The sequence below is a fragment of the Zootoca vivipara genome, chromosome 2 (genome assembly GCF_965207765.1).
Source record: "Zootoca vivipara chromosome 2, rZooViv2.hap1.1, whole genome shotgun sequence".
NCBI lineage: Eukaryota > Metazoa > Chordata > Lepidosauria > Squamata > Lacertidae > Zootoca > Zootoca vivipara.
In genome coordinates this window covers 9,445,360-9,472,290 of record NC_142584.1, presented here as the reverse complement: position 1 = coordinate 9,472,290, position 26,931 = coordinate 9,445,360, and the positions used below count along the sequence as shown (strand labels likewise).

The 26,931-nt window shown below is 47.4% G+C and overlaps 1 protein-coding gene across 6 annotated transcripts in view; it reads right to left on the bottom strand.

Moving 5' to 3' along the window:
* ZNF385A (zinc finger protein 385A) overlaps positions 1-26,931 on the bottom strand; it is a 182,469-nt gene that overhangs the window by 131,332 nt on the left and 24,206 nt on the right. For 3 of the 6 annotated variants that reach the window (XM_035099939.3, XM_035099949.3, XM_035099965.3), the window contains exon 1: positions 16,633-16,726. The exons of 1 other annotated variant lie outside the window; for it this stretch is intronic. In XM_035099939.3, the coding sequence (XP_034955830.3) occupies positions 16,633-16,669 (37 nt within the window). In that variant the 5' untranslated portion in view covers positions 16,670-16,726. Of the gene's footprint in view, positions 1-12,650; positions 13,023-16,632; positions 16,727-26,931 lie in introns of those variants that run through there. 2 more of the 6 variants (XM_035099957.3, XM_088661285.1) reach the window with 2 other exon arrangements.

Sequence of the window (26,931 nt, the reverse complement as noted above, 5' to 3'; positions counted from 1 at the left end):
GCTTTACATATTCTGCACCCCAGAAGTCCCTGACAAGCATTGATTGCTGTAGGAGAAATTGAATGCACCTATGACTCTAGGGCAGGCATCCCCAAACTGTGGCCCTCCAGATGTTTTGGCCTACAACTCCCATGATCCCTAGCTAAGAGGACCAGTGGTCAGGGATGATGGGAATTGTAGTCCAAAACATCTGGAGGGCCGAAGTTTGGGGATGCCTGCTCTAGGGCCCCACTGACCAGGAGTTATTTAGCCTATGCAAGATCATAAAGTAGGCATGACACACACACACACACACACACACACACACACACACACACACAGCCCTATGAGTGGCAACCACCACTGGCACTTAGTGGGCCTCCTAAGCTAGTGTGCTGCTCTCAGGTGGAGTGGGTGACGTTGTCCTGTTGCCAATACAGTATTGAAACAAAATTAAATTGCCAGTCAAGTCACCTTCTGCCCAAAGGGGCACCATGTTGCTCTTCACTTCAGGCAACAAAATGTCTTGGACTACTACTAGCCCTGCCTAAGACTTACTGAGATAGCATATGTGAAGCAATATTTGAAGGCCAAGAATTATGCTGTCCATGTTATTTAGTGTGCATGCACGTGCATGATAGAGCTACTTTCCTTTCCTTATTGTGGATCCTATGGTCACTCCTCCCAGGACTTCCTTTGAGGCATCATTTACCAGGACCAAATAACGAATCATAGAATTAAAGAGTCAGAAGGGACCTCAATGGTCATGTAGTTCAACCTCCTGCAATGCAGGAAAGATGTGAGGATGTTTTGGCCATGGGCAAAATGGACTTTCCATACCAGTTGAGGAGCCGCAGCGTCACCACAAACAACTGAGATTATGAAACAGAGCATCACTCCAGCCAACAGGAGTCCCAACACTTCTTTAAATAGACCATTATTCTCATTTTACAAGCAAAACCACAACAGTGAAAAACTGGAAATTGCCCATGGTCAACTAGAAAGCCCATGACCAACCTGTGATACAAATACAATTTTTTGTAGGTCCATGGCTATTGTTCTGGGTAAGTGCTTCCCAAACCAGGAAATTCCTGCGCTTTTTAGAAAACAATTTTGAGAAACTAGTGTACATGTATTTGTGTGCACACAGTATAAAAGCCCCGTGTACCTCAGCTACAGAAAAAGCAGGGCTTTTCCTATGGATACACAGAGATTTCTCAGGATACTCAGGTCCAGCTTGCTACTGCAGCCCTGACTAACTGTCCAAAATAGCATCACTATATCACAGGCCCCCAAAAAACTCAAGGTTGCAGCAAATACAAGGGCAGGACAGGTTGGCGACGCCTGAAATGGTCCCCCTCCCTTTCTGGGACAGAGCAGAGCCAAGCGCTGTGGCTTGCTATCTCTAGATTTACTGCAGCTGAAAATCTGGGCAATTGTTACAAACCAGCCCTCAAATGAGATCCTGCTCAGGCGATAAAAATAGCCACTAAAGCTGTGGTTACCTGGTTATGTAAAGGCTGTCTGGGCACCCGGCTCAGCCTCCAATAGCATGGCGGGGGGGGGGGGAGTCTGACCCAGCTGGGAGCCTCCATTCAGATGGGCTGGTCTTGAGCATCTTGTGGGATTACTAAAGCCCAGCAGCAGCAGCAGCAGCAGCAGACTAAAACCTTGAGGAAATATCCGACTCATGTTTGAACCTGGCAAGATCAAGCAGCTCCTTGCTTTAAGGCCCAAGAAGGAAGCAGACTGAAATAATCAATGCCTGCATATTAATGTCGCACACTTTAACCACTCTGAATCGTACACATGCTGGGTGGTAAAAGTCACACGCACACCCCATTGCCACGGTCCATAATCAATAAGAATCTGTGTTTAAACAGCATAAGTCAGGTCATTTCTTCACAAGTCGCTCCCCCTCCCCTTTTTTTTTGCTTTCACACTTTTATTTATAGGAACCGTCTCCTTTCCATATAATTTGATAGTACACAGGCCCCCGTCATGGCAAGAATAACCTTTTTACAGCACATCGTTCTGCCCCCAACTCCATTTTGACCTTGGGCACACAGGGTTGGCTTGTAGGGACCTAATTTGTGTCTTCCTAGAACCACGAGATGCAGCAGAGTCCAGCGCAAGGCATTCATACACTGGGTGCCTCAAAGCAACTGATGAGCAGAGGCATTTCTGAGTACCAGAGCTGAGCTACCCCACAGCCCTCCTCATTTCAGCAGTCCAATTTGGGAGACGGGGAGAGTAATTTTGCAATCTAGTGCAATCACCCAGAGACCTGCTGTTAGACTCCCTTCTACCTTCTGCTCACTCCTGGTGCAGAAGGAGGAATTTCAGAAGGTAGAGCTTGTCCGAAGATTCCTTCTCCGCAACTATTAAAGATGAAGGATATCGGTCTTCTTAGGCATTTAGCATACTGAGGCTGTGAACACACTACCCGCTTACAACACAGTAGGCTAAGGTGGCTTTTCCCTCAATTTGCAGAGGAAACACATCAAAACACAGTATTTCCTAAGAAACAGCAGGACAGATACAGGATAGATACGGATGGTGGGGTGGCTAACTGCTTCCCAAACCTGCAGTGGGAGGGCCGGCTGCAGAGTAAGCGGGGGGGGGGGAGTTACACATCACTATTCCTACACTAGGGAAGCCCAAATCCAGCACCATTGCAGATACAGTAATTAAAGAGGGACAGAGTATCACTTCAAATACCTTCCCTTTAAAATAAAATTTTAATATCTGCACTACAGATATGTTTCACATTTATATCACTCCAAAGAAAACGGGGAATTGGAGTAACAGTGCTGAGAATTTTATTAAGAGAACCACATTTTGCAAGGTTTCCTGGGGAAAGGGAATAACTCCTCGACCCATTTCATCTGCAGTATAGACATGATCAGGAGAGCTCAACTTCTGAAGCATTATTTTTTTTAAAAAAAACAGTATCAACAACAGAGGGAATGGAGGGGTGGTGGTATGTATTTCCCTGGTTCAAAATATAGTGGTGCCTCGCAAGACTAATTTAATTCGTTCCATGAGTCAATTCATTTTGCGAAAAATTCGTCTTGCGAATCGCGGTTTCCCATAGGAATGCATTGAAATTTCTTTTTTCTTTTTGCCTATGGGAACGCATTAATTAAATTTCAATGCATTCCTATGGGAAACTGCGATTTGCAAGACAAATTTTTCGCAAAACGAATTCGTCTCGCGAGTCACCATCAGATCGCAGGATGCGAGGTACCACTGTACTTAAATTTTGGTGCTGGGGGGAAATGGAATATTCCCCCCAACAGAAATCCAAACTCAGAAACAATATGCTAACAAATATTTATGTGGTTGTTCACAACTGCAACAAATGAGTAACTTTTTTGGGGGGGGTGTACATTATCATACAAAACTTTTAAGTAAATCTCAAAGTGTCACATGAATGAGAGGCAGCAAAAAGAGAAGACAGATTTTCTAGGTGTCAGAAGCAATGTTTAAAGTGCCTGGGTGAGCAGACACTTAGATTTATTTGTTTTTTCAGCCCTGCAAAAGTGTAGCATTCATCTGGAGACATCCAGATATTGCTCACGGCTTAGGTCAAAGCAGTGGAAAAGACGGTTACACGAGAGGACTGTTTTCTGGGACCCCTTTACCATCCCAAGGTCAAATGATGCAGACAATATTTTGAGTGGCGCTGAAAATAAAAGAGGGCTCCTCTGATTTCCGAGTTAAATTCAAGAAGCTGCTTTCGCTGGAGATCTAGTGAACTGAAAGAACTTCATGCCACCATTTCTGTTGAATTGCAGATCACATGCTGAAGCAGACAACTTGCTTCCCTGCTCTTACCTTTTATGATATTCTTTTGCAGCACCTCACAATCCCTTCTGATTTGTACCATCCTAAACAATTTTGTGCCCACTGCAAATGTGACCACCTCTCTATTCACCTCTAACCCCAGGTCATTTATGAACAAGTTAAAAGGGGGGGGGGGGGACACCCACCACTCCCAATACAAAAGAGCCTCTATTTCTTCATATTGGAATTCACATTCCAACAAAGGAATTTTTGTTCCTGGGAAGAGCACAGTCGTCTATTTTGATCTAATCACTACAAACCACCTACAATTCTATACCAGAACAGAGGGGCATCAGTGATCAGTAGGCCATTAAAGGAACAGCCACAAGTGTTTTCTTGAAAACCATGGTTATTAACCAGAGTTTAATTTTCACTGGATAAGAACATCCAGTGAAATAGCACATGCGAGATTGCAAGAGACGATTATGAATAGCAAAAATGCTAGTTTAAAACAGACAACTAACATGCTGGTCCCCATTGCACTCTTTAGATATAGATCAGGGGTCAGAAACCTTTTTCAGCCATGGGCCGGTCCACCGTCCCTCAGACCATGTCGTGGGCCGGACTATATTTTGAAGGAAAAAAATGAACGAATTCCTATGCCCCACAAATAACCCAGAGATGCATTTTAAATAAAAGCACACATTCTACTTATGTAAAAACACTCTGATTCCAGGACTCTCTGCGGGCCGGATTGAGAAGGCGATTGGGCCGCATCCGGCCCACGGGCCTTAGGTTGCCTACCTCTGGTATAGATACTTGACTGGAGATTGGCTGATAATCATAGTGAGATCCTCAAACCGGTATAAAATGCTTATGCGTACATGTGGCCCACTCACTGCGCGGGTGTCACCCACCTGGGCCAAGGTACAAACCAGGAAAGCAAGTCTTACCTCCACTGGGGAGCCAGGCTAGTGAATGCCCACCACAACATCATGCACAATGGGGTTGTATAACATCATTTAAGTGAAATAGGACTGGAATGTTGGGGATCAAGATTCCCAGGATCAATTCCCAGCACCAGCAGCTGCTAGTGGGTGGCCAATTACAGAAAGCATCATTTGAATGCAACACCCTGCTTGAGTCAAGCCAATACGCATGAAAGAGAAGAATGGGAGAGCCTACCACCCAGTCTCCTTCATCCAAGTAGCAGCTGTCTCAAAACAGCCAATTCCTTCCATTAAAAAAGGCATATTGCCAAATGGAAGAGTTTCAGGGACACCTTTGGGATTCTCTCACACTGCAATTCTTTTTCCCCTTTCCTTTTCTTGTTTACAATGAAAATAAAATAAAGTCAGGGTTCAAAATGCTCAAAGAAGGCCCCTGGTGTCTTGATCCAGCTGTGTTGGTATGATAAGTAAAGCATGCTTTCAAGCTGCACAGAAATCTTCTTCACATAAAATAATTCTGTGAAATCCAGAAGCTTGCCATCCTGCCAACATGGTCTAATGCCGAGCTAGGCAACATGATTATCTTGGATGCTGTTGAGCTACAGCTCCCATCATTCCCAATCACAGATCATGCTGGTTTATGTAACAAATAAGGTCTTATTTGCCTTCACTACATGCTTAGGAAGCAGGGGAGGGGAGAGAAGTCACAGGGCAGTAAGATTTCAGTTCTGCAGATAAGAAACTGTGGTGGCCGTGGCACAGTCAGGATCCTCCACTGGGATTCCCCCACTGAACCACATTGGCTCCCTCTCTGTACCACTAGTTAGGAATGGGGACAAGGGAAGACAACAGCCTCTGCAAGTCAAATCAGGGGTCAGGGCCTGTTGCTATTGCTGCCTGCCGATCCCATCTGCATCCTCATTTAACCCCGCTTCCCAGCTGGACTTAGCAGCTGAGGGATTATTCAAGCCCCCACAGAGCTGGTGTAGCAAAGCCCAGGGACGGCCAAGCCTTTGCTGCCACTCTGCTCACATCACAACCCTGTGCAGTCCACAATGAAATAATCCTCCCCCATATAATCTGCGTGCAGGAAACCCAAATTCAGTTATCAAAACAATTTGCATGCATTGGCCTACTCTTATGTAATTTATTCTGCTTTCAGTGTTCAGTTTTTTCAAGGAACTTGCTGGCAGAGGGGAAGCTGCAGACCCAAGAGAAGCTGTTTTCAGACTGTGTTTGGGTGATCCCTGGAGTCCTGCAGAAACGTTTCAGGGGGTACTGATTGAGAGGGCAAGAAATGGCAGACAAGAGCACCTGAAATGAGAGCTGGTCCACCAATCATGCAATTAACAGCCACATGGGAGCCATCTAAACCAGAGATGGAGATATGCCTCTATTTGGATATTTTTGGACTACAGCTCCCATCATCCTTGGCCATTGGCTATGCTGGATTGAGCTCATGGAAGTTGTGGGTCCAAGACAACATCTGATTCCCTTCCTCTGTTCTAACTAGTGTGCCTTAAGTTCACATGGGACAACACACAGTGAAGGCCAGGCGTCTGGACCAATGCCCTACATGTACCAAACGTATACTATGGAACAGGTTCCAGAATCCTTGGCAGCATGGACACAGTTCCTTGGCAGCCAAGCCAATAAGAAAAGGGTTTGCCAAAGGTTTAAAGCTTGACAAACCACTGGCATAAAATAAGAAAGAATGGCATAGAACAGGGATAGCCAACCTGGCGTCTTCTAGTAGTTGTTGGGACTCCAACTTCCATCATCTCTGAGCATTGGCCACAATGGCTGGGAGTTGGAGTTCAGCAACACCTGGAGGGCAACACGCTGCCTATCCCACCACAGATGCTGGGGAAAAGAGAGTCCCCAAGTTCAGTAGAGTCATCAAGAGAATAACAATACCCATGAGAGAAGGACTTCTTTCAACGCACAGAAAGTTCAGCTCCTGATCATAGGCAGCTTGGCCCAGAGTCTTGTTGCTGTAGCAGCCTAACAGAAGGCTTAGACATTTTATTTGTTTTATAATAAGCTAAGGTTGAGTCTAGTTACAACATCCTGGCCGAAAGGCAGCCACCTAAATCAGGAGGATGCTGGAAAACTCTGGCATCAAAGAAGAAGTGCAACATCAGTACCAGTCCTAACTGTGGCATTGAAGCCTTAAGCTAACTAATTTAGGCACACAACATGGAAGAGTTTGCACAGAGCCACAGGGAAGAAGGGCCTGTGGTTCATTTCCAACACGGTGTATTTTCATTTGCTTTCCATTAAGAACGATAGAAAATCTGGTCAGTGTCCTGCTCTGTGTTGTGGCGAGGGAAAAGGGAACTCTGAAGTTGCTCCAGCACCAAACAAACAAACACTGAGCCCTTCTATACCAATAGCAGCAGGGGCAGCCTGACCCTTGAGCGATACGTGTGCTGCAAGATGCCACTGACTTAAAGGGGGCCAACCTTCTCCAGTCCCAGTCCTGCTTAGAGTAGACTCATTGAAAGTAATGAAATTTAAGTTATATGTGTCCATTAATTCCAATGGGTCCACTCTGTGTGGTATAGGACTAGAACTGAATACAGGCCACAGATCCCACTTCTCATTTCCAACCTAGACCTACAAGTTCCTAAGACACCTAAGAGAAGCTTTGGAGCCACCTGGACAAGACTCTCTCTCTCTCTATCTCTGATACACACACACACACACACACACACACAATTCCCCTTTAGATTCTGCTGATGTTCCTTTCCGTTTCCCTTCAGGACAAAAAGCTGAACTTTTGATCTTAATGTGGACTGATACAAATTGACACAGAATGAGCTATATTTATTTCACATAACTTCGTCAGCCAAAGGCCATTGTCAAAGAACGCAACCGTTTTGAGTCCTACTCTTCCATCTTCTCCCTGAACACCAGTGTCTGGGATGTTCGCTGTTTTTTGACTCTGTTTCTAGATGTTTCCAAACTCCTTTCCTCTCCCCCCAACCCCCTTTCTTCCCACATTCTTAAAACAGATGAGATAAGAGAGGTGTCGGGCAGTTCAGGAGAGGACTGCAGTGCCGTGGTAGTGCTTGGCTTGCAGAAGATCTCAGATTCAATTCCTGGCATCTCCAGGTAGAGCTGGGAATGTCCCCTGCCTGAATCACTGAAGAGCTACTGCCAGTCAGTGTGGACAATACTAAGCTAGTCAGGCCAATAGTCTGATTTCTTAGAAAGAAAGAAAAAGACAGTCCCCTATTCCAAGCAAAAGACGAGCGAGACCCGTCTTTTAACAGCGCATCCTGGACAAATTCAGCCTCTGGCATAATTGACAACAACCAGTCAGCTATGCCAAAGGCAGCACAAAGCAAATTTGGCTGAGAAACTGGGCAAGGGAGCTGAAATGCAAACAGCACCAGGGCCAGTTTCCCCAGCCAGCCTGAGCAAGGAGGGCCAAATTCAGTTTGGACTCCCAGGGATTATAGCAAACTGCACACTGGGACACACTGGACAGTTTACATTATGTGTGCAAGGCTAAATCTAATGGTCTGGGAAGATAATAAACCTGCAAAGTCTCGTGCCGGTAGTAGTAGTAGTAGTAGTAGTAGTAGTAGTAGTAATGCAATAAGTCTTTGGAAGAAAAGGGGCTGAATTTCAGGCCCAGCTGCTGCCCCAAGAGCACACTTGATAAACTGGGATCCCACGGTCCATCTTGATGTTGTAGAGTGGGTAGCTCTCCTGCCCCGCAATGGCCCTGCCAGGCACCAACACTACTCACAGGACTTCCATTGCTGCTTTTCACAGCACATTTTTATGATCAGCCCCTCGGCACTGCATGGCATTCCCCCACCCCAGTTAGTGGCTGGCATTGCTCTTTACACTATTATCCCCTTTCCTAGACACACTCACTGCTGTTCTGTTGCCCTGTACTCACCAGCTGCTCATCCCATTCCCCAAGACCAACTCACTCATCTTACTAGCATAGTTCATCACCTATATTACAGGCACCCTTGCCATTCTCTAAACTCTCCATTACATACACCGCCTCTGAACAGTGTTGTTGGAGACACTCCACGGCCCGTGATCACCGCAGCAAGGGTGTTCGCCATGGAGCCTGTGCGTTTTGTCCTGTGCCACCATCTTTCCCAGAAATCTTCACTGGAATGACCATACAGCTCAGAGCACAGCCACCTGACCACTATTATCCACTATTTCTGTCGCAAAGTAGCTTGCCACCTGCATCTGCAAATCCTCTCAATGGCTGATCAGGACTGAAGCTGGCTGTTGTGCAACTGTGCCCAATGAAGCCCAAGACTGTGTTGGAATTTGACGCAGAGGAATTCCAAGCCATATGCAATGACTGAACCTGGGAATCCTCTGGATTTGGGATGAGGAGCATCTTTGCTGCAATGTCTCTGCCAGAGCATGGCAAGATTCCCCAGTGGAAAAGGAGGAAGTGGGAGGAAGAACAATAAGTTGGGGACAGGGAACCTGTCGTCCTCCAGGTGTTTGTAGGAGACCACAACTCCTACCTCCCCTGGCCATACTAGCAGGGGGATGGGAGGTGGTGCCCAACAACATCTTAAAGGGCCATGGGTTCTCCAGCCCAGGTCAGTAAGTGGAACTGCATTAGCCGGAGCTGAAACAAAACCAAGCCACAGGCCACAGGGCCGCGCCATGGAATCTTTGTGCAGCATTTCCCACCCAGGAGGCAAGTCTGGCACCTACCTGGGAAATACCTGGGACTCTGGCCCAATTCCATGTCTCTCTCACACAAGCTACCCAGCAGCATGAAACCCAGAGCTGGAGCAGAGAGTCAGATGGATACAGAAAAGAGAAAGTGAGGGAAGGGGATGGAAGTTTAGGACAGAGTGGAGAATTAGAATGAGGCAAGGGAGCGTAAGGGGAAAGGCAACAAGAGAGAAGGAGGGTTGTGAGCACAGACCAGAGGGAGCAAGAGCTTCCCCAGCAAACTCCAAGCCTTGCCTGGAGGCCCAAGAATGAGATAAAGTCAGTCCTTCCCCTCTCCCACTAATCCTTTCAATCCCCAAGGCAGATTCTTACATGGGAAGCTGATTTATTCCGAGTCAGACCATTGGTCCATCTAAATCAGTATTGTCAGCAGTGGCTGGCAGCAGCTCTCCAGAGTTTCAGGAAGGGATTCTTCCCCAGTCCTACATAGAGAAGTACCTGCATGCACAGCCCTTCTCCCAAATCAGTTAAAAGGAAATAGCGGAGCCGAAGGATGCAAGTGCGAGGACTGTGAATGGAAGGAAGGCAAAGTTACTGAGCCCCTTTATCAATGAGTCAAGTGAGACAGGTAGGCAAGTGGCTGCCAGGTCTGAACAACATGGGTAACAGATCAGCAGACACCCAAAAGCTAGACCTTTGCTCCTCCTCAGGACCCTTCCGAGATGCAAGACATCCAGAAAAGGGGAAGTTATTGTGATCCATAGTGATGGGGGGGGGGTTTGTTGGGAAGAGACAGGCCACACCACTGCCACAGGCCAGAGGCCAGGGGCCAATTCATAGCTGCCAAGTTTTCCCTTTTCTCGCGAGGAAGCCTATTCAGCATAAGGGAAAATCCCTTTAAAAAAGGGATAACTTGGCAGCTATGGGCCAATTATGCTGGAGTGCAGGGCCAGGGTGGAGTGCAGAGAATGCCTGCATTTGTCAAGGCAAAGCAGGCAGGCAGCTAGTAAAGAGAGATTTGCCAAGAGGCAATCCAAAGCGCATTCATTTTTGCAAGGTCAAGATGGGCACCTACAGAGCTGGATAGGAGGTTGTCATTGGGAGGAAGAGCAACCGGGAGAAGGATGGGGTTCTGAAGGACATCACTCAGGCATGCTGGACGTTATCTTTTTTAGTTGCATTTTGCCCAAGGTCTTCCTTGTGTGGTACGATGACTACGACTAGATCATAGCCCAACAGGCCTGGCTCAAGATTTCTTGCTTGCTTGCTTAGGGAAATTAAAACATTGCTCCCCACCCCTCTCCTGTGCTCAGCAGCATAACAAGAGCACATTAGACGACCCAAGAGATAACCAAGACAATATCTCTCCCCCCACCCAGTTTCATTTGTAAGGTCTGTCACTTCTTTGCTAGCCTCTCCTTTACAATTTAATCTATGCCCCCAGGCAGTGGGGATCAAGAAGGCTCTCAATTATGTCTACTGGAATGCGGGTGGGGTGGGGGGTATCACTCAACAGAGGACAAGCTTCCTCTGTGCACCTCCTTCAAAGTGAAGTCTTTCCCTCCCTCCCTCCCACCCTCTCTTTTCAATACACTTTAGCATAGCTGAGAGATACACCTGAGGCATTGGCCCAGCTTGTCCTTGCAGCCTAGATCTGCTCCAGCTTGGAATTCCAGGGGCAGATCCATCCCTGGATATATTTTATGCACCGTAGCTGTACCTCCAGATTGGCCAAGATGGGGAGTGCTGTTCTTTCACTGCATTCACAACAACATGTCCCTCGGCCCAGATTAATTAACCCAGAACCGTGGGTCATGTACTCACAGCCATTTGACACAGATCAAAACTACTCCCCGCTTTTGCTTGGGAAGGAAGGAAGACCACCTTTTGCAGGACCTTAACATCCTCATTTAGGTACGCAAGGGTACCTAAAGGGGGAAACTAACCTGCGTTAGGGGATTGCAACCCCGCTCTCAGCTCCATACCCACTTCCTGTTCCTTGTTCCCAATGGCTCAGCAACCAAGCCACTATTCAGCTCAATGACAGTGCTGTTGGGGGGGGGGGGCTGGAAAGAGAAAGGAAAAGACCTGTTTGCTAAGCAGCCCCACCTAAGATGGGGAGCCGGTTCAAACAGCAGACCTGTCTTTCTCCCACATGGAACAGGAAAGGAAAGCATCTGTGAAGGAGGGAAGAGAGAGGAGGAGGAGCCTCTGCCCCCCCTCACACACAGAGATCTAGGTCAACACTGATGCTTCAAGCTTTGGACAGTTTGTCAGAATAAGGGATTCATCTCATCTCTTTCCTCTCCCTCTCTCTCTCAATCCCCCCCCCCATGTCTCCTGCCTGGCAACTAGCTTCTCTCTCCCCCCCCCACCCCTCCTCTTCAGCTTCTGGGCAAACAACCCAGTGTTGGGGTCAGCTCACCAGAGAGACCCTCCATAAGCCACGCAAAGGTCGGGGGGGGGGTTCGTGTTTCTCAACTTGCTGGAGATCTGGGTGCCCTGGCTGCTCTGTCTCTGTCCCCTGGGTGGTTTGCCCCCCACATTTGCCCCAATGCACCCCTCCTCTGCCGTGCCCCCCCACGCTCCCGACACCGCATTGCCAGCCCCCGTGCCTCCTTCTCTCTCCCCACCCCCTGCCCCAAGAAGCGCTGTTCAGAACAGTTCAATAACTTCCACCTTGTGACGCAGACCTGAGCTGTGTTTGGGGAGGGGGAGAGGGGGCAATGCAATGCTAGATGGGAGGAAGGTGCCGGGTTCCCTCGTAATACCACAAACCCCTTTCTAATAGGGTGTGTGTGTGTGTGTGAGAGAGAGAGAGAGAGAGAGAGCGCAAAACGATCTTCCAAGCATTGCCCTTCACTCGTCACCCGAGAAGCACTGCAACCCGGCATTCACACGGTCGTCCTTTCCCGATCCGGATCTTGGGGAGAGGAGTCTAGATTCTGCCCTATGCAGCATCACTGGGACGGCGCAGCGGCTGAGAGATTAAGGAATAGGAAATATTGCCCCCTTCCCCCCCCCCTCTGTATTTCGTTTCGCGAATATCCCAGGCAGCCAAAGATCTCATTTGGGGAGGATCTTCTCCATAGAGGTTGATCGGAGAGGGATCAGAGCCTTGGAAATAAGTAAGGGATTTTCCCCAGGACGGGTGTCGGGGTGGGGTGGGGGATTCCCAGGGGAAAAAAAGTGAATGAGACCCAGGCGGGAAGGCAGGAGGGATGTGCAGAAGCCGGAGGAGGCAGCAGCGTCACTCACCTAGGATCATCCCCGCTGAGCTCACGCTGCCGGAGCAGCACCTGACGTCTGGCAGCGGCGCAGCAGGATGGCAGGCAGCCGCCGAGGCAGAGGATCAGCTGCCGCCGCCTCCTCTTCTTCCTCCTCCGCCTCCGCCTCCCCCGTGTCCGCTGCGGTGCTGCTGGTGGTGGTGGTGGTGGCGGAGGCAGCAGTAGCGCTAGGAGCGAGCTGGGCAAGAAGACGACAGCAGCGGTGGCGGCGGCCGGAGTAGCAGCGCCGGCGCAGGAGCAGCGCCGGCTGCAGCAGGGCTGGCGAGCGGCAGAGCCGGAGTAACAGGAGGCATCGCCAAAAAAATGTCAGCGCAGCGAAGCACACGCTTCCCCCCCTCCCTCTACACCCCCCGGCAGGCGGCTCTCGCGCGCCCTCTCCGGCTCGCCATTGGCCGCGGCGCAAAGGCGGGCGCCCAATGAGAGCGGGCCGAAGCCAACTCGCCGAAAACACTCACACACACTCAGCGCCAAGCCCTCGAGCGGGAGGGGTCCCCCCCCTCTTCAACCCGCTCCTTCTGCCTCGCCTGCCCCTCAAAGTCTGCGTAGCCGGCCCACGACGCTCTCCCCGCAGTGGTAGCTGCAGGTAGAAACGCACCACCTTCGGGCGCCTCTCGGGCGCCGCGCGCGCTGGGCCACGCCGCGCGCCCCGGCCGCCGAAACCTTGCTGAGGGTCGTCAGAACGAGCGCGCGCGCACGAACGCACACGCGCACACACCTGGCGTGGCAGGACAGCAGCCCGCGCGCCACGACGAGGCGGAGACGCTTTCTGCAGGCCGGTCCTTTCTTTGCGCGCCTTCACTTCTGGAGAAAAAGTGCCGCCGGAGGGTGGGGGAGAGAAAGGGGTCCAAGAATATTTCTGCCTGAGCAGCAGGGTTCGTTGGAGGGCTCCTGGTGGAGAATGCTAAAATATGACTACTATCATTATCAGCAGCGGCATGATTTCTAAATTCCATGCCAAGGAAAGCTGGATTTTGCAATCTCCCGCAGTTTCTGAAAATCACACCTTTTACATATAAAACTTGCATTTTTACTATCCTGCAAATGAGGGCGGGCTATGCATCTTGAAGCCCCGTAGCACTGCAGGCTTCAAAATGAGTTTGTATGCAGCTTAGGATGTGTCCAAAGATGACCAAACTATTTATGTATGTGACAATAGCAGCTAGAATATTATATGCACAGAATAAACACAATGTTCTACAAATTACATAAGCAAACATTTAAATTACTTCACACCTTTGCACATTCACCTGTGGAATTCGTTGCCACAAGATGGGATGATGGCCAGTGTCTTCGCCAAATCTTGTGACTGCTTAAGAACATACAGTATTCTTAGTCAACCGAGTGGGTGGAGGATAAACAGATTCTGGCTCTGATATCAAAATGAAGCCATGCCAAACAACCATAGAGCTTTGATAATGAGTAGAGACAACCTCCTCTGTCATAACTTTGCTTATGAACTTCTCAGGTGCCTATGGCTGGCTGGCCACTGTTGGAGACAGAATGCCTATCTGCTCAAGGGTCCTTTCTACCACAATGAGTGAGGCTGTTCTTCCTGTCTGAGGCACAAAGCACCTGTTGCATTTGCCATGGGGATGCCCCAGAGAATGGTGCTCCCCACTGTAAGACTTGGAAGCACCTACAAAAACAAATATGGATGATTCGACTGTTCTGGGGAGGAGGGAGCTTTCCAAAATTGGTAGCCATGTTGGTGCAACACATACAAGGAGTTGGGACCTGTGGCCTTCCCAATGTTGCTGGACTACAGCTCCCATCATGCTGCGGCTGATGGAGTTGGGAGTCCAACAACATCTGGGGCGCCCATAGGGGCTAGAGACAGGCCGTGCCGCACAGTGCCCATAGAGATGGGCAGAAGCAGAGCTAGCAGCAGCATGCCCACAGCGATGTCACCCCCCCAGGATGACATCTGGGGCAGACCACCCCCACCTTGCTCTGCCTCTGGGAGGGCCACAGGTTCTTCATACCCACAAAATGGGTATTAGGGTGCTAATATGCTAATGCTAATATGCTAAGGGACCCAGGTGGCGCTGTGGGCTAAACCACTGAGCCTAGGGCTTGCTGATCAGAAGGTCGGCGGTTCAAATCCCTGTGACGGGGTGAGCTCCCATTGCTTGGTCCCAGCTCCTGCCAACCTAGCAGTTCAAAAGCACATCAAAATGCAAGTAGATAAATAGGTACCGCTATAGCGGGAAGGTAAACAGCGTTTCCATGTGCTGCTCTGGTTTGCCAGAAGTGGCTTTGTCATGCTGGCCACATGACCTGGAAGCTATACACCGGCTCCCTCGGCCAATAATGCAAGATGAGTGCGCAACCCCAGAGTCGGTCACGACTGGACCTAATGGTCAGGGGTCCCTTTACCTTTACCTTATGGTAATGCTAAGCCAAGAGAAGCTGCCGCCCACATACACCAGGTAGATGTTACTGTGGAGCATGGGAAAACCCTTTGTAGACAGCAGAGCATGTCTAATCCTCAAGGGCAGGGAAGTATAGGGCACAGACAAGTCAAAGATCTTTTCTCCTGCTTGCTGCATTGCCTTTGACAGGCTTGTGAGGGGGGGGGGAACCCTGAGCCTCTTGTCCAAGGTCTCTGTCTAATCCAATTAACATAGTCTGCCCCAACCTCCTTAAGAGCTACATAGCCAGTCAGGTTCCTATTGGCTGTGAGGACTGAGAGAGACAAGACCAGTATGGGATGAAACACTGTCAAGTACAGGAAACACTGAAACTCCTCACCGAACCCCCACATATACAGCTCATCGTTGCCATCCTGTATTTGCATGCCACTTACAGTATCTAGGCATGCCCTGAATAGTCAGGGATATGTATGATTCTTAGGGTTAATTTGCCCAAAAATATCCATCGCCGCTCAACAATAGGACTGCCAGCTTCTTTTCCTGGCAAGGCTCTCCTGATTTTTAACAGCTGCCTGAAAAGCAGAAATACAGCAGCCGGAGCTTTTCAACAGAGTGCAGGTGCGGTGATGGAGAAAGCTTCCCCTGCGAAGTTTCTCTTTTGCTATCGAGTTGTTAAAGGCATTGGAGGAAGGCCAAGAAAAAAAGTTGACCACCCTACTTGATGAATACAGAAATATCCAGAGATATCCTGCACGTGCGGAAGAGTCGTTACACAAGTGGTTTTCATTTTCCTTTCTTCTTTAATTTTCCAAGTGGTGCTAGTAGCAAAACGATGCCGCGTGGAGCCAGCCAGCCATGCCCCTTTGCAGAATAATCCATTCCAGTCCTGCCCCGGCTGCCTCTGCTCCCCTCCCTCTTTCTAACAATCCATCTACATTGCTATGTTCACTTAGTGTGCTCAATTATCATCAGACTGGCTTTTCTTTATTATTATTTCCCTCTCTTAGAAGTTCCGTTCCCCTAAAGATTTTTTTGAACTTCTGCAAACCCTGGGATTTCCTAAAGACTGCTGATACCTCCCTCTAGGAGGTGGGTGGTGCCTTTGCAGACTGCAGAAGGAGCCACACTTGGATAATGAATTTGCTATTAGTGTCTGAGATGCTGCCTTTCTTCCAAGGACTTCACACATCGGGTTATTTTACTAGTTCTAATCAAAGAAGACCCACACGGTTCTCAAATACTTTCCAAGGGAGAGCATTCACAATTTCAGATGTAAAGACACAAAGTGATGAAACACTGGGACACATACACAAGCGGTTCAGCCCTTAAGAGGCGTGTGGATAAATACCCATTCCATGAAAGTACCCACCTCCTGAAAGCCCCACAATTATCTTGCCTATGCCTGCTGAAGTCCTGTAACACAGCACCAATCAAGTATGAAGCTTGCTTTTTTATAGCAAAGGAAGGTGAGAGAAGCCTTTCGCTTACACAGAACTCTGCTTCAGATGGGAGGTTAGAAGCAAGTGGCGCCTCCGACTTTCCTGAACAGGAGTTGGATCTAACACAAAAATCTCAACTCACCTGTGTCGTAGGAGAGCTGCATTAGCTCCTTCCACATCTTTCCCCCGTCTCGTGAGGAGGTGCTGGCTTGGGATGGGCTTGGGCAGAAGTGGGAAAGGGCTCCAGCGTGGGACAGGCTCGGGGGAAAGGTGTGGAAACCGCTCTGACGTGGAGCAGCAGGCTTGGGCAGGAATATGGCGGGGGTGTGGGGGCAGGGCGTGGAGCAGCTCTCTCAAAGGCTGCGACTAAACAAATAGGGCTCTGTGGGGGGGTATCAGGGCATGCATCGCAGTGGTGGTTTTCTATCTTTACTCTCCAAAAAAGGAGGAGCAAGGCAGCAAACAAATAGGCTATAATTTTTTTTAAAAAAAAGGCAGCCTAAACCACGATGAAACAACATTGGTAACTGACTGATTGACTAATAAAATCCTGCTGAAACAAGCAAGCAATCGCCATCCTAACATGACATACAGCAGATGATATTATTATTATTATTATTATTATTATTATTATTATTTATAGCTTGCCCATTGACTGGGTTTGCCCAGCCACTCTGGGCGGCTTCCAACAAAATATTAAAAATACATGGATGGCCTGTGGTCCTCCAGATGTTGTTGGACTCCCAAGTCCCATCAGCCTCAGCCACTTTAGCCAGTGGGCAGGGATGATGGGATTTAGAGTCCAGCAGCATCAGGAATGTTTCCAGCCCTTGCTTGTAGGACTTCTTGGGAAGAGAATTCCACAGCTGGGGTGCCACAGCAAAAAAGGCCATGTGATATAATAGATTTCATTTCACAGGCAGAAAGCACTTAAGTAAGGCCTTCATGAAAATCTTTATTTGCTTATGTGGGTTCATATGAAAGAAGACACTTCCTTAGGTATGGAGCTCGTGTAAACTTTCACAGCAAATAAGCAGCACCTTGCCTCATGAGCAGAAGCAAACAGAAAGCCAGTGAAACTAATGCAACACAATTCTTACCTGCTTTCAGCAACCTACACAAGTTAACTGGAGGGCCACAACATTCTGCATTAGCTCTGCTTTCTTAACAGCAGTCAAGGGCAGCCCCACATAAGTTGCACTGCAGTAGTCAATCCCCTATTTTACCAAAGCATGGAAGGGATGCAGTTGGTGTATCCATGCAGTTGATAAAAGTTTTCTTCACATCCACCTTCACTTGTGCTTCAGAATTAGATCTAGGAACACTTACTCATACTTCCCGTGTAAATTGCCGTACTTTTCAGTGTATAAGACTAGGGTTTTTTTTATTCAAAAATCATGTTAAAAATTAGGGCTATCCTCCCCCCAAGAAAGCTCAATAATTCTGGGCAACCCCCCCCCTTTCTTAATTTTGAGCCTCCCAAAATAGGGTGTGTCTTATACATGGGGGGGCGGGTATACACGGAAAAATACAATAAGTATTCAGCTGCCACCCCCAGCAGCTGAATGCTCAGCAAAGCCATGCAAACGAATCCCAAAGTCCCTCTACTTGGAGACAAAACAATGCTTCCTGATGGCAAGATGGGAAGAAGTGGAGACTATCCTGTCTTGTAAGGTTCACATACACAAAAACCTTTTGATTATTATAAAGGGATGCTTCCAACTGCACTCTCTTCCGTCAGGTAGGATTCCCACCAGATTGTGCCACTAACAGCTATTTGACAGGGTGCCAGTGATGCAGTGATGAGAAAAATGTCATTAAGACAACAATATGTTCAGATCGGAAATTTAACCAATTTCTTCCCTGTCACAACCCTGACAAAAGTCAGCCCTGCATTGCTCTTAGCCTCAGAAGAAGAAAAATCTGTTGACATCAATGGAGGCTCCACCACCCCACCCCTGGGCTAACCGTTTGTGGAAGAGGGGAAAGATGAGATCACCTGTGAGCACAGACACCTATTTTACAAGTGCTCTGAAACATGTGCTTTTACTATGTGGGAGACTGTTCTCTCCCCACCCCATTTTATCATGTGTGTACTGAGGTAGAAAGTTGCCATGTGGTTATTCATCTGCCTCCAATGTGGTCCTGTGAATCAGCCCACTATGAGAACAGAAGAATGAGAACACAAGAAAAGGTATAAATGGTTTGTTGTGCATTTGAGTGGCATAACCTCTTGTTTGAAGAACACAGCCTAAGAAGTTTGCCAGCTCAGTGTGGGGTCCCAGCAAAGATTTTGATCATTTGAGTCATTTTCTTTTCGGCAATTTCTCGGTTTGCTGTTGTTGTTGTTGTTTTCAAATCAACAGCCAAACGCGTCCGTCATCTCAATAAGCTGAGTAGCTGAGTGCCATTCAAAACTACCAGCTTGTATGTCAACTCATGCACAAAGACAGGTGCCGACATGCTTACAAAAGCCATACTTAATTGAAACACTCACAGTCGCCTCCTGAGATAAGTACAGACTTAATACCCATGTTATCTCTCCCCACCCCACCCCCTTCTGCAAATGTAGCTAGCTATACATAATGATTCTTAAGTCATTATGTCAGCAAAAGTCAGTGCATGTACTGCATAATGACACTGTTTCCCCTTTGGCACATGACAGATCCACTGTTATAGTACCTGGGGAAGAGCTGAATAATCAAGAACATCACAGCATGTCCAAACTGAGGTGTGCTTGCCACACACTTAAGAACATGGGAAGTGCTTTGCTAGTTCAGAGCAATGGCTCCATCCAGCCCATCTCCCTATCCACTGGCCTGGCCTGGCCGAAACTACAGTCCAGCAACACCCAGGCACCCTCAGCACCTTGCTTTAGATCAGGCATCCCCAAACTGCGGCCCTCCAGATGTTTTGGCCTACAACTCCCATGATCCCTAGCTAACAGGACCAGTGGTTGGGGAAGATGGGAACTGTAGTCCAAAACATCTGGAGGGCCGAAGTTTGGGGGTGCCTGCTTTAGATACTTGCAAGCAGCATGTGGCGAGGAAGAGTGTTTATCCCCTGCAATGTACATGGACTCTGAAGCTCCTGTTCCAATCCTGGCTATTCACAGCTTTCCCAGTCCCCATAAATTTGCCCAATCTGTGCTGAATCTGCCTAACAGCAGAACTCCATCTTCGACAGCTCTATCTCTGCATTCAATGGAATCAGGAGAGGATATTAAGGTGTTGGGCAGGTTCTAGAAACATTGGTGGATAGGGGCCAATAAAACGGTGTTTCCTGCGAGTGGAAATTAGGTCTATGACAGGCATCCCCAAACTCGGCCCTCCAGATGTTTTGGGACTACAACTCCCACCATCCCTAGCTAACAGGACCAGTGGTCAGGGATGATAGTCCCAAAACATCTGGAGGGCCGAGTTTGGGGATGCCTGGTCTATGACCTGCTCTGGAAGGGATTGCACTCCCCCAGAAGCAAGAAGTTCATAATCTGGGAGTATTCCAACTTGTCACTGGAGTGTCAGGTGGCTTTGCGGCTAGAAGTTATTAATGTGTTGTTGTTGTTGTTGTTGTTGTTGTTGTTGTTGTTGTTGTTGTCATCGTCATCATCATCAACAACAACTTTATTACTTGTATCCTGCTCATCTGACTGGGTTGCTTAAGCTGTTCCCCAGCTACAAATACAGTGACCTCCTGCTTGGACTACCGTAATGTGTGGGCTACTGTAATGTGGGGCTGCCCTTGAAGACAGTCCAGAGGCTGCTGCCAGTGCAGAATGAGACTACAGTTGTAACTTGGATTTCAAACGTCTTGGCTTCCGAACAAATCGGCTCCCAAACGATCGAAACCCGGAAGTGAGTGTTTTGGTTTTTTAATGTTCTTTTGGAAGTCAAACATCCGACGGGGCTTCTGCGGGTTCCAATTGGCTGTAGGAGCTTCCTGCAGCCAATCAGAAGCCGCACTTTGGTTTCCGAACATTTTGGAAGTCGAACGGATTCCGTTTGACTTCCAGGATACAACTGTACTAGGTTGGTAAGTGGAGTAGCCTGATGAGATCATATGTCACAGGCTGCCAGTAAACTACTGCACCCAATTAAATACCCAATTAAAGTAGCATATAAAGCCCTAATTGGCTTGAGACACAAGTACCTAAAAGACCACCTTCCCCAGTATCAACCATCTCAGACCCTAAGGTTGGCAAGTGAAGCTTTTTTTGTGGTGCTGCCCAGCTGGTGTTTACCCATGACAGGGACTTTTCAGTGGTAGTTCCCTGCTTGTGGAATTCCTTCCCTAATGGTATGTTTTTGTCTTCAACATTATTAACTTTCCAGATGAATCTGGAAACTATTCCTGTTTACTCAGGCATTTGGTGGCTGAAGAACTCCAATCCTGGCACCCCTGAGATCACTGGATGAAATTATCTTAACTGTTTTCGGAATGTTTAAAACTGTTTATAGATGTTCTTAACTGTTTTAGAACGTTTTAGGTTCATTTAAAAAAATATTGTGGATGTGTTTGGTGCCTCGGGTTCCTTTGGGAGGAATGTCAGGACAGAAAGACAAAAAAAAACCCTGTACATTTAAAGTGTATGACTTCCCTCAAAGAATCCTGGGAACCGTAGCTTACCCTTCACAGCGCTACAATTCCCAGCACCCTTAACAAACAATCATTCCCAGAATTCCTTGTGGGAAGCCATGTGCTTTAAATGTATGGTATGCAAGCAGCCAGGTACGTATGCAACAAAATCTAGATAAATAAATAAAATTCCTTCAGTAGCACCTTAAAGACCAACTAAGTTGCTGAATTGGAACTCATTACCAAGCTTAAAACCATGGAGCCACCTGGGATGAATAAAGACATTGGCTTCTTATCTCATTATGCATGATCAAGCTTTCTTTAGCGCCTCAGCCCTTGTTTTTTTTTCACCAGGACCAATTGCAGCCATCAGCAGTTGTTAACAGCCATCTACAGGTTTACCACCCATTCCCATCACCCCCACCCCCCACCCTCTAAATATACATAAGGGTTTGGTGGATTCTGTTTCAGTGTATCTGACGAAGTGTGTATGCACACGAAAGCTCATACCAAAATAAAAACTTAGTTGGTCTTTAAGGTGCTACTGAAGGAATTTTTTAATTTTGCTTCAACTCAGACCAACACGGCTACCTACCTGTAACAAAATCTAGATAGTTGCTCTTCGGGTAAGGTAACAGCTTCTTCAGAAAAGGGAACTGGAAATGGGAAGTGATGAAGGGAAATGGTGTCCACTGCTTCTCAATCCCAAATTCTCCCCGCCTCCCCACACCCCAGACCAGTGGTCTTCCAAATGCATGTCCTAAACACATGCCTTCTGACATATACACATAGGGCTGCCTCTGAAGACGGTTCGGAAACATTGCCTGGTGCAGAGTTCGGTAGCCAGGTTGCTCACCAGTGCAAGACAGTTTGAACATATTACACCGATCCTGGTCTGACTGCACTGAGCCCAATTCAAAGTGCTGGTTTTGACCTATAAAGCTTTAAACAGCTCAGGATCACAATACCTCAAGGACCACCTTTCTCCATATGGACCAATCTGGACCCTGTGATCCTCATCTGAGGCCCTACTTTGTGTGCTCCACAAGAGGTCCAGAGCTTGGCAACACAAGAACAGGCCTTTTCTGTGGTGGCTCCCCGATTGTGGAATGCTCTCCTCAAGGAAGCCCACCTGGCACTTTCATTACATAACTTTAGGCACCAGGTGAAAACATTTCTCTATAAACAGGGCTTTGGCTGATTAACATTCTATGGCCTTTTAAATGTGTTTGTGAGAGAGGAGTTATTGGTTTGCCTTTGATTTATTACCGTATGTATTTTGTGTTCTCGTTTTGTATTTTTATGCTGTGAAACACCCTGTGATTTTGGGATGAAGGGCAGTATACAAATTTAATAAATAATAATAAGAACTGCATAGCATGTAGCTAGGAGTTTGGACAACTCTAGAAAATAGGTTTGTAAGTGCTTCTCAGTTATCCCAGGACTTGTGGGTCAAAATCAGTTCGAGTCTCCTCTTTTGTGACTCATCAGGCTGCCTCCATTGCGTCTCTCCATAAGGTCTAATTCTTCAGCAAAGACAGTCCTGCATCTCCATGCAGTCAAACTGCATGCAAGCTTACTTTACCGTAAGCCACACTGAGAAATAGATCCTGCCTCATGTGTTAAGATTCTGCATTGAGACCCTGCTGTGATACGAACCAAAAAGTGGCTTATACTTTGAAATTTGCAGTCTGAATTTTGCACTGCGGTCCTCCAGCCAAGTAAGGTGCAACCAACACTACATATGCTGCTAGTATAAAGTGCACTCATAAGTGCATGCATTAGTGAAAACGACATACGAACATGCATTATATCAGAGGAAACTGCTTTGCAAAAACATGCATACAACACTGTATACAAGAAGATGTGGAGAAGGATTGAGGAACTGAAACTGACAAGCATCCCTAAGTGCCCTGCAGCCTTGTCCTCAGAGAAAACTCAGCAGTGGTCAAAATTTCTCCAATGGAAATAGGGACGGAAACACGTCAAAGTGCAAGTAGATAAAGAGGTACTGCTCTGGCGGGAAGGTAAACGGCGTTTCTGTGCGCTGCTCTGGTTCGCCAAAAGCGGCTTAGTCATGCTGGCCACATGACCCGGAAGCTGTCTGCGGACAAATGCCGGCTCCCTTGGCTAGTAAAGCGAGATGAGCGCCACAACCCCAGAGTCATTTGTGCCTGGACCTAACGGCCAGCAGGGGTCCCTTAACCTTTATGGAAAAGTGGGACATTGGGGGATCAAATCAGAAACTGGGATGGGCTCTGTAAATCCAGGACTGTCCCTGGAAAATAGGGACACTTGGAGGGTCTGGAAGTCCAGAACAAGAGTGGCATGTAGGTGCATCTCCTCCTCCATCACTTGTGTGAATATGAGTACTGCATCCTGCTGGTCTGCTGAGTTCTAGCAGTCAGTGCCTCCTTTTGCTAACCAAGATGAGAGCCCTTCCCATCAGCTCTTCACGGCTCTGTCAGCAGATGCTTCAAGGCAGCAGCCTCTGCATAAGTGAGTCAATAAACCTACCATGACTCAGCATGACTGGATCTCTTGCTCTGGTAAAAGAGTGTGTGGGAATCCATCACACCTCTCTAGAACACCCACACTTAAAAACAAATTGGTCTCAGTGCAGGGGAGAGAGGGAGATGTGTGCTAAGAGCCAGTGGCAAGGTTTGCAGCAGTTTCAAGGTACTTTGAACACCTATGAATCCAGCCAGGCCACATTGGCACCTGGCAGAGAGCAAAGCCAGGAAATTTGACCCAAAGGTGCAGATGGTGATAATGTACCCTTTGTTGGTTTGTTGGCAAGTTTTCAGGCTACAAAGCACTCTTTTTTCAATGGAAGAATTCTGTGCAGCTTCAAAACTAGCTTCATCAGTGTTATCAAAATACAAATAGAGGCCTCTTAACAAAAATGCAGTGATCAGAAGAACGATGTTTACACCGCCTCCAGCTGACAGTCCAGATATGAAAGGGGAATCGGCAGGAAAGGGAGTGTCACCTAGTCCTATAGCATCAGGACCTACCAGCAGATCATATGTGGGAACCTCAAATCAGAAGTTTTTGCTCACTACTTCCCATTCATATTCAGCCTATGAATATGACTGATTCTGCTGATTCCGGCAAATGATGAATGCAAGGCTAATCGCACAATGAGCCGAGGGAGCAAGTTTACTCAGCGCATCGTGTACAGAATAGGAAGCAGGGCACATGGCAAAGCAAGCAGGCAGACACAACTTCGCTACAGGGCAAAGCTGATCCGTAGCTCAACGGAGACAGAGAGCTGCGTACATTTCCGCATAGGAGAGAGTAAGGCACAGTAAGCAGAGAGGGGTGTTTGTCCTTCTCCAGCCTTTGTCTCCCACTCCATTGTTTTCCCTATTACTGTATCTGCTTTAGACTGTAAGCTCCTTGGGAGCTGAGACTAGTCTGCCTGTGAAACTCTAAGAGGTGTCATGTGTGATGACATTGTAGAAGTAATACAATGAATGAAAGGGAAAGAGTAGACCTCACCAAAGCACCATCATCAGTTCTGAGAAAAACAGTTCAAGAAAGTTCTACTAGGAGATGGGTGTCATAGCCTTATAACCATGGCTTTAATTTGGTTAAAGGGACCGCCTCTCCTGGTATGCCCCGCGGAGGACCTTAAGGTCCACAAATAATAATATTCTGGAGATCCCAAGTCATAAGATGGCTAGATTGGCCTCTACTAGAGCCAGGGCCTTTTCAGTACTGGCCCCAACCTGGTGGAACGCTCTTTCCCAGGAGACCAGGGCCCTGCGGGATTTGTCATCTTTCCGCAGGGCCTGCAAGACAGAGCTGTTCCACCTGGCCTTTGGGTTAGCCTCAGCCTGACCCGTGTTTTTCTCCCTCATGGCTTGGATTTATGGCCTACTTGAAATGAGGCTGCACTTTAAATTTTAATACTGTATTTTAATCTGTATTTTAACTAATTGTATTTATGTTTTATTGTGGTTCTGTTGGTGTCAGCCACTTATGGCCTACTTGAAATGAGGCTGCACTTTAAATTTTAATACTGTATTTTAATCTGTATTTTAATTAATTGTTTTTATGTTTTATTGTGGTTCTGTTGGTGTCAGCCGCCCTGAGCCCGGTTTTTGACTGGGGAGGGCGGGGTATAAATAAAAATTTATTATTATTATTATTATTATTATTTGTGTCTATGCCGTGAAAAGTTTAACTTGCTTAATTTCTTTGTATGTCATGCATCTGGTAAAAGCTGCATGGAAGCAGGGCAGATAGGGGGGGAAGTGGCAATCCTTGCTTTTCTTCATCAAGCCTTCCGGAATCTCTGGTTCTTTGGCTAAAACAAGCCCCAGCTTGTTGGTCAAGATGCAAACTGAAGGACCTCGAGGCTCCCCTAGACCACTTTTTTGTAGGGCTCGGAAGTGATCCAATCACATAGCAGAACTTTAAGTCTGCACTTTTAAAGTGCATTGAGGTCCTCAGAGTCCCTAGCAACAAATCTATTTTTTTAAAAAACAAAACAGTATGGTGCTTTTTGCAGTATGGAAAGTGACAGGTAGGTGCATTGAAAAGTGGAATGAACAAGTAGTTAGTGGGAAGATGTGTTAACACCCTGAAAGCAAAACGGAAGGACCGTCCATTGTCATATTTCCACCCTGCAAACAAACCAGGACAAGTGCAGAATAAAGACACAGTCTAACTTCTGCTTATGTTTTGTGCAAGCAAATCAGGGTGTACATGCAACAAGGAGGGCATCTGGAGGGGTCCCTCTGTCTAATGATGGAGCTGCTGTGACATCTGTCTTGGCTCCCATACAATCCCCACAGAACCATGCACACCAATATGCCTCATTCTACCTCTCTTTCCCCCTCTGTTCATTTATATATATAAAAATGTAGGCATTGCACACGCGGATGAAACAGCCTTTCTCCGTAACTGCTGAACTGTAATGTAACAAATTTGGCCACAACGTTCCATGCCCATCAGGCATAATTTCCCCCAAAAAACCCACACCTTTCACACCTAAAATAATGATTAAGCACAAAAAGTGGCGCCCAAATTAGACGTCACCACCAGAAGCTCTGAAGACTCCAGCAGCTGCGCTGCCAGATGACATCACAAAATACCACAGCAACCAACTGAAAACAGTCCTTTTGCAGCAACAAGGCCCAGCTTTTTCAATAGGCCGCAGCATTGCCAAGCAGGGAAAACCAAACAGAATAGGGCCTTTTACAACGAGGTGGGGGGCACAGGGATGAGGCACAACAAAGGAACATAGCTATGGGGGGGGGAGGACCCTGAGTCAGCCAAAGCAGTGGGGGTGGATTGGGACAGGGAAAACCGACTAGGCCGACCGCCAAAACGGCCATTCCACCTCCAAAGCCCAAGCCCAAAGCCTCTCCCGGCGGCTGCATTAATAAACGTCTGGCAGCATTAGGCAGTCATTCATCATTTCCCCTAACACGCACTTGGGGGCATGGTGAAGGGTTTTTGCTTTTTAATTTTGTTGGCGTTGTGTCACATGCAAGGCTACGACGGCCATTTTAAGTAAGGGCAGTCGTGCCCCTTTTAACCTAGGCTTTATACTATGACTGATTGCCAGCCTCTGCATCTTTAAAAAAGACAAAAACCCATGCACTTTCTCTCCCCAGTTTAAGTCCCCAAACCAACACCACATCCTACATTCAAAACACCTACTCCAAAATTAGAAAATCCAAATAACCAAAAAAAAACACACCACAAAACACACAACAACGCCCATATCATACAATACCCACCAAAATAAATGACAACCCCAAAAATAAAATTAAACAATAGTAACTTCTGCTTCTCATGTTCTTATTTTTTTAAAAAATTATATATATAAATGTTCATGATGCGTGTGCAG